Source organism: Dipteris shenzhenensis, chromosome 3 (assembly GCF_047967505.1).
Source record: "Dipteris shenzhenensis isolate YYH24624 ecotype China chromosome 3, Dip_SZ_1.0, whole genome shotgun sequence".
NCBI classification, from domain to species: domain Eukaryota; kingdom Viridiplantae; phylum Streptophyta; class Polypodiopsida; order Gleicheniales; family Dipteridaceae; genus Dipteris; species Dipteris shenzhenensis.
Window position 1 is genome coordinate 1,233,153 of NC_141598.1, and position 7,437 is coordinate 1,240,589.

Here is a 7,437-nt window from a genome sequence, read left to right on the forward strand (position 1 = left end):
GCTCCACAAAGGAAAGAGAAGAAACAAGAGAGTTCATGATAATGGGAGATGGGGACTCGAGGAGCACTTTGGAAAGTCATGGTTGGGTGGAAAATAAGAGAAGCCCTCGAAGGCGTCTCTCTCTCTCTCTCTCTCTCTCTCTCTCTCTCTCCCCCCCCCACCCTCCCCCCCCCCCACACACATAAATAGAGAAAGAAAATAGCCAAAATGATAAACATTGTATATTGCAGGTTTGCAAATTTCAATTGAGACAGTAATATGATAATGTCACAGTGAATAGGTCCCCCCCAACGAATATGTAACAAAAAATGCACGATATATAAAATTGAATTTGGTGCAGCTATTACGACATCTAGTTACAAGGGCATAATCATAACCATCAAATGTATCTATGGCCATTGACATGGTGGTTGACCTTGGGAGGTTACAATCGTAATCTTGCTTTCTCATGTTGGGTGTGAGCATGAGAATTCTTTAAATCCTAGGTTGTAGAGCAATTTTTCTAGTTTCTAATGATCGCCTTGTAGTAAAGACTTTGTTTTGATTGACATGAAAAGGCATGAAACTTGCCATTAAAAACCACAATGAAATTTTTTTCTTACACTCACATTAGCATTTGAGCACATTTCTAGTGTACCAATGTTGTTACAAGCTATCTTTAGAAAACAAGTAAGAATGAAGAAAAATTTTGATCTTCTTAAAAAAGAAACCAAGGCAAGGATGGACAATGGAAACCCTCTAGCTTAAGGGAAGGATGTAGGCATTTTTAGAAGGCATAGACTTTTTTTATATGTTTGTTGTTTCAAAGTGTGTTGACAATTGTCAAAAAATAGTTATGGAAGACTTTCCTAGTTGATTTTTTAATTGGTGAAAGATTCTTTTGCAATCCTAAAAGCCTCATAAAGATTTTGTGAGATTGTCCATAGTGCAAAATCAAGTAAATTACTTGTAGAGCTTGACATGGCATATATTCTATCCATTTTGTGTTGTACAATTGAAAGTGGATGCCAACTAATGATGCTTGTGAGCTAGGTATCCTCTCCATCCTAAAATTGAATGAGGGAAGTGTTAGGTCTCTTAAAAACCCATGCATGTTTATTGCATCACGCATAGCTTAGTCAGTTCCATTAGAAGGTGGTGACTCGAAACTTATATTCTAGCCACATGGAAGCATTCAATATTTGCATGAGTTAGTTAAAAGCTCTAAATGTTTATCAAAGCTACTAGAGCATTTTCACAAGTACTTGTCGACTCCTATATGTTACTTTCTTTTTTGTTTTTACAACGCTATATTATTTTAGAGTGTATGTAGTAGTAAACGACCTTTGTGAGGCCATTGCTCTTGTAGGAACATAAAAACTTTGGTGAGAGCTGCTCTTACTCAATACCATACTTTAACTTGCTTCACTTGTAAGCTTATTCTAGTCTTTTGAAAGGCTTTGAGTGCTTTTAAGTTTGGTGCCTCAATTGCTTAAAATAGATTAAAGACATTTTTAGTGATCATCAATGAAAGTAACAAAATTTCCCTATGTGGTTGCCATATATAGATCCTTCACAAAGTTCTCATTTGGTAGACCTTTGTGTACCTTGCCCTAGATTATTCTTTTCCATGAATTATAAAGATCAAGTATTTAAGTGTTCAAGTAATGCCATAGATTGCTTCACTATATGTAATTATGCATGATTACCTTCTAGGTTGGTTCATTGGAGTCTAAATAGTGTACATGTGCAAGGACTCCATCCTAATTGTGTACATCATATGCTTTTTCTTATCAAAATTGACCTTGGTTTTTTTTATCAACATTTGACATGGACTATAAACCATCAATGATATGGGCATAAAAAATGTATAATTGTAAACCATCAATGCAGTGCCTTCACTTTGATAAATATTTTGAGGTTTATGGAATGGCTTAATTGACTTGAACCAATTTATTTTGAATAGGTGCTCTTGAATCTACATACCAAATATATGAATGAAGATGTCATCCGCAAATACACTAAAAACAATCTTTGATTGTGTGGAGCAATCTCTTTTGAGGCAATGAAGTGCAATGCTCCCCTCTCTCTCCTCTCTCTCTCTCTCTCACACACACACATACATGTGTACTTTATCTTATATATTGATATAGAGAGTATTCCATTTTTCTTGTCAATTGAAAATAATTATAGGAGTTTCTATTTTAGACTCAAGTAGCTATTAAGAATTGATTTAGAGTATTGAAGTGTGTGCCTTACATTAAAAAACATAGAGTGTAGTGGCCTTGTCGCCACCTTGTCTAGTTGCCTCTTATAAACATATAATGAACGTTTGTCAATTTGATAAATACTCTAGTGGTAGCTGAAATAAAAATCAATCCAAGAAACGTATATGGTTAAACAACCTAAGAAATGTGTTTTGTATTTCTACCTATATAGAGTTACAACTTGCTTACAAAGTTTTGTCCATTAAGTTTTAGGTCATTCTCAGGATATGCTTATGTGGCTATCCTTCTTGTGAATGCAAATTGTTATTTTTACAAATTTTGGATAAAGATATGATAAAGGCTCTCTAAAGTGAAGAAAAATAGCAAATGTAAGTGTGTTTTTAAAGGCAAGGGGGTTACGTTATCTAGGCAGCATAGATCTCAAGAAGGTTGTAAAAGGAAAAACTATTCACCTAGGAACACTTTCAAAAGCATACATTTTGGAGCTAAAAGGTAAGAAGTGTTTTAGTGTGGAAAAAAACAAATCTTTTATGGAGTGCTCAGGAAATTCCCAAATACATGCGTGTGTGCACACATGTATGCATGTACACACACACACACACGTGCGTGCGCGTGCACACATGCAAGTTTGTGCACATGTGTGTGCAGGCATGAACATGCTACATGCATATTAACATTCCACACCTTTATGTTTCGACCAGCCCACTTGGAACTTAGTTCATGCTCAACCGTTAATCAAATTGGATATTATTAACATCTTGATGCAATCTTTAGATTGTATTGAGCACAAGATGGGTCACATCCCCAAGAGGCTAGGGACAATAACCACACTACTATTACCCATGGTCTACGGTGGGTTTCATTGCGACCCATCCCCTCTTGATGTATCTTGATCATCTTACAAACACAGGACAGATGACTGGTCTTAAACTTGTAGTTGATGTAACACCACGAGAGTAAATTGCATTGCTATGATGGCAATGTTTGAGGTCCATGTGGTGCTAAAGGAGTGTTAGGCCACCCATATGCCACCCTTGAATTCCTTGCTTTGTAACCAAGGAAGAGCACGTGAGCATGTTCGGACCACGTTCTCTTTGAATAGTTAGTTGTTTTCTACCCCTCCAAGTTCCAAGTTCCACTTGTACCCACCCTTGTATGTGCCTTCCTTTTAATCCCACCCCGATTTTAGAAGTCCCTCTTGTCCTCACTCTCAGATTTCTGCTTCTGCTCTCCATCGTCAACAATTCGATCTCCTCTCCCCTCAGGTCTCCTTACGTGTTTCATGAAATGGATGTTGGGAAGAAAAGCGCAGTGTCCGACTCCGGGGCTTGGGCCATGAATATCATTAGCTCCGTGGGCATCATAATGGCAAATAAGCAAATCATGTCTGTTCAAGGATACGATTTCCGGTTCGGTATGCATAAGCAATTCGCTCTCGGGTAGCAACCCACTTTTAAGTTTTGGATCTTCGTTTGCTTGCGCTGATTTCTCGGGGGTGCACCTCCAAGTCGTGATTTGTACTCGTGTGGCACACCGAACCTGCAGAGCTGATAGATCTGACGTATCATTGGGGATTTTGGTTTCTCTGCAATGGTGCCGTTCCACAATCGCTAACATTAGATCTGTTATTTGCAGCCACTACCCTGACGGCCTTCCATTTCACAGTAACTGCTTTGGTGGGTTACGCTTCATCGCTGTCAGGGTATTTGGTCTCCAAGCCGGTGCCATTTCAAGATCTTCTTTGGTTTTCTCTTGTAGCGAATTCTTCCATTGTCTGCATGAACCTCAGCCTCATGCTTAATTCTGTCGGATTTTACCAGGTTTGCAATTCATCCCGCAAGTTTTCGTTGTCTGATTTTCCCTCCTTATGCATGTCTGTACCACCTAGTTCTCAATTAATGAAATTCATCCGGTCTAATCTGCAGATCTCAAAGCTGAGTATGATACCCGTCGTCTGTGTCCTGGAATGGCTGCTACACAACAAAACTTACACCAGAGAAGTCAAAGCTGCTGTGATCGTGGTTGTACTTGGAGTGGGGATATGCACTGTCACAGATGTGCATATCCGCCTGAAAGGGTTCGTCGCCGCGGTTGTTGCTGTACTTTCGACATCTTTGCAACAGATTGTAAGTGGTTTCCTCAAAAGTTTTGAAATGTCTTGAACGTGTTGAGAAAGTCCAGGATTTTGCTCATCACATCTTCATCTGGTTTTACAGTATATTGGGTCGTTTCAAAAGAAATACTCCATTGGATCTTTTGAACTGCTTAGTAAAACTGCGCCAATCCAGGCTGGATCTTTGTTATTGTTGGGTCCATTCTGTGACTACATTTTGAATGGGCGCAACCTGCTGGAATATCGTTTCTCTGGAGGCTCTATTGTAAGTCAATAAACATTATATTGAAAGCTAAGTAGTCTCATTTACAGGATTGGATATTTGAAAGACATCAAGTTTTGAATCAATCTTTTGTTTTTTTGGGGGTGGGTCAAATCCCAGTTTTTTATAGGTCTTTCATGTGCACTGGCCGTCTTTTGCAACATGAGCCAGTACCTGTGCATCGGCAGATTTTCTGCTGTCTCCTTTCAAGTTTTAGGCCATATGAAAACAGTCTGTGTTCTCGTGCTGGGATGGATCCTCTTTGATTCTAGTTTGACATTCAAGAATATACTTGGAATGTTGATGGCTATATTGGGGATGGTGGTTTACAGCTGGGCTGTTGAGGTTGCAAAGCAAGCCCCTGCAAAGGTTGCATCTACCATTCTCACAAAGGAGAACAGCTTAACTGATGAAGATATAGCTTTGCTTGAAAGTCGAATTGATTCACAACCCGTGAAGGACATAGAGCTTGGAAAAGAAAGCTTGAGCTTGAAGTAGTGCTTGTCTGTGGGCTAAAATGGTCATCTCTTGTCAGGAAGGATTCTCAATACGTGATCCATATCCTTTGTCAACCAAGGTCTGTCCATTTTATCAAGATGGGAAGAGCCTCTTGTAGGTGGTGCCAATGGGGCTTTGGAGAGAGTTTGAAGGGTGAGTAAACACAGCGCTTCCTCTCTCTCCCTATGACAACTAACTTTGGCGCCAATATTCTATGGGACAAAGAATTGGATTGCTTGCATTCATAGGCCTTCTGAATAATTGAGGCACATAGACTTCTGACAGAGGCTCGTTATCTGCCACATTCATATCAGCTGACGTGCTTTCTTCAGCATCATTAAATCGAGACCGTTGGCAGCAGCTGAACGCCTCAAGGAATTTGTTGAGCTCTACCTTTCCTAGATTAAAAATCGGTCACATCACGATCACTGATTATGAGAAGTGTACGTTGAGCTTTTGAATATATTTTTTGTGAGGAAGTTTCACAGGAAACATACTTAACCTAAACAATGGAAATCAATGTATTCCACTAAGGTGAGGATGCTGTCTTGATGTCCACATCTTCTTCTTCAAATGCATTGTTATGGTTCACAAACCCTTAATATTGGGGTGTTTTAAAAATGTAGTTGCTGTATGCTTATGCCCAATGACAAGTGTAATTATGGACAAAAATGGGGGCAACAGCTTTTAGCATGTCAATTAGCAACATGTTTGTGTTTTGGCTGCATTTTTGCATGTGTTTTTGTGTGCTGTTAATGCGTTTTTTGGAGCATAGCTGTCATGATTAGGGGTATTAAGGTAAGAGAGATTGTGTAGATTTTTGCACATAAAGTTAAACACTACCATCACCTTGAGTGGCACATGGATTAGGTGGTACCTTAGAATGCTACATCGTGTTGCGATAAAGCAAACTTCACCACCAAATTTGAAAGTGAGATTCTAAAGTTGAAATCCTTTGGCACATCTTGTTGAGTATCATCATCTTGTGCTATTCATTCAGCTTGTGCCACAAGCACCCTCAAGAGCCATGATTTCTACGAGCTTGGAGTAGGTGCTGTGAGCGTTTGAATCACTTTTTGTTAGCATTGGCTGGCTGGAAGAGTGCTTTGGATGAGAATTTGAAGTGGCCTAGTGTGTGATTTCACTTTATTTTTAAAGACAACCTTTGTCCCCCCCCACCTACTAAATCTCCTCATCTTTTAATGTAAAGTTCTTGATAATGCATGCAGGAGTGCCCATGACCATTCATGCATTGGGGTTTCTTAATGTAAGGTTCTTGATAATGTACATGCTTGGAGTAGGTGCTGTGAGCGTTTGAATCACTTTTTGTTAGCATTGGCTTGCTGGAAGAGTGCTTTGGATGAGAATTTGAAGTGGCTTAGTGTGTGATTTCACTTTATTTTTAAAGACAACCTTTGTCCCCCCCCACCTACTAAATCCCCTCATCTTTTAATGTAAAGTTCTTGATAATGTATGCAGGAGTGCCCATGACCATTCATGCATTGGGGTTTCTTAATGTAAAGTTCTTGATAATGCATGCGGTAGTGCCCATGACCATTCATGCATTGGGGTTTCAATAGTAGTTGTTTGTTATTGCATTACGAGGCTTTTGAAATTGTTGAATTTGGTGCCAACAAACTCACCTTCATTGGACTCCTTGTACATATTGTACCTTGAGTTCTAGTCTAATTTGCCTTGAAAGGGTATTAAAAAAGCTCAAGGGAAATAAGCAACATCAATTACATATGCCAAGAGTCTTTTTATCACCTTTGGATGCATTTTTTGTGGAGGACGCTTTCTTACGCCTATACAAAGGCTCCTACATAGTTGTGACAAATGAATTGACGACTTAAGTTTTTTTTAGGATTCCAAGGGTCTTTGGATCACCTATGGATGCCCTTTTTTGTGGATATCTAGAGTAATCACATCATGGGTGACCACCTTTAGATCCTTTTGTTTGCATGTGATAGATCATCTAGGAGACCATAAATCCAAGGTATTGTTGATTTTAATTGGATGCACAATCTAAGCAAATTCTTTGTAAACGAGACCCATTAGAAAAATCAAATATGAGACACTTTTGCAATAGCAATCCACCCTCGAAATGCCTGCATTGTGCAACCATTCAAAAGTATGTGTAGGGCATCATGCAAATGAATTGATATAGGGCATGTCTAGATCACAAAGGCAAAGGGGAGGACTACCAAAGGCATCACTTGAAAAGAACTTGTAAGAGTTGTGACATAAGTGGATGAGTTAGCTTGAGTCATGGAATCAAGTTATGTTCAACCTCTATTGCTTCTATTTACTATACATAATGACACTTTGACAAAATTTCTTATTCACTTTATATGGAT

The 7,437-nt window shown here is 39.0% G+C and overlaps 1 protein-coding gene across 1 annotated transcript; it reads left to right on the plus strand.

The window, feature by feature from the left end:
* Positions 1-3,356: 3,356 nt before the first annotated feature.
* LOC147903204 (UDP-rhamnose/UDP-galactose transporter 3-like) lies at positions 3,357-5,675 on the plus strand. The gene is made up of 5 exons (XM_087372981.1): positions 3,357-3,621; positions 3,843-4,027; positions 4,133-4,333; positions 4,424-4,585; positions 4,703-5,675. Exons 1-5 carry the CDS (start codon positions 3,363-3,365, stop codon positions 5,078-5,080), a joined length of 1,185 nt encoding a protein of 394 aa, XP_087229107.1. The 5' UTR covers positions 3,357-3,362; the 3' UTR covers positions 5,081-5,675.
* The last annotated feature ends 1,762 nt before the right edge of the window (positions 5,676-7,437 follow it).

Bases quoted from the DNA above. Each gene is read 5' to 3' on its own strand.
- LOC147903204 (XM_087372981.1), top strand. From the start codon at position 3,363: ATGTGCCTTCCTTTTAATCCCACCCCGATTTTAGAAGTCCCTCTTGTC. The intron at 3,622-3,842 runs GTATGCATAAGC...TGTTATTTGCAG, and splicing joins AGGATACGATTTCCGGTTCG to CCACTACCCTGACGGCCTTC. The intron at 4,028-4,132 runs GTTTGCAATTCA...TCTAATCTGCAG, and splicing joins ATTCTGTCGGATTTTACCAG to ATCTCAAAGCTGAGTATGAT.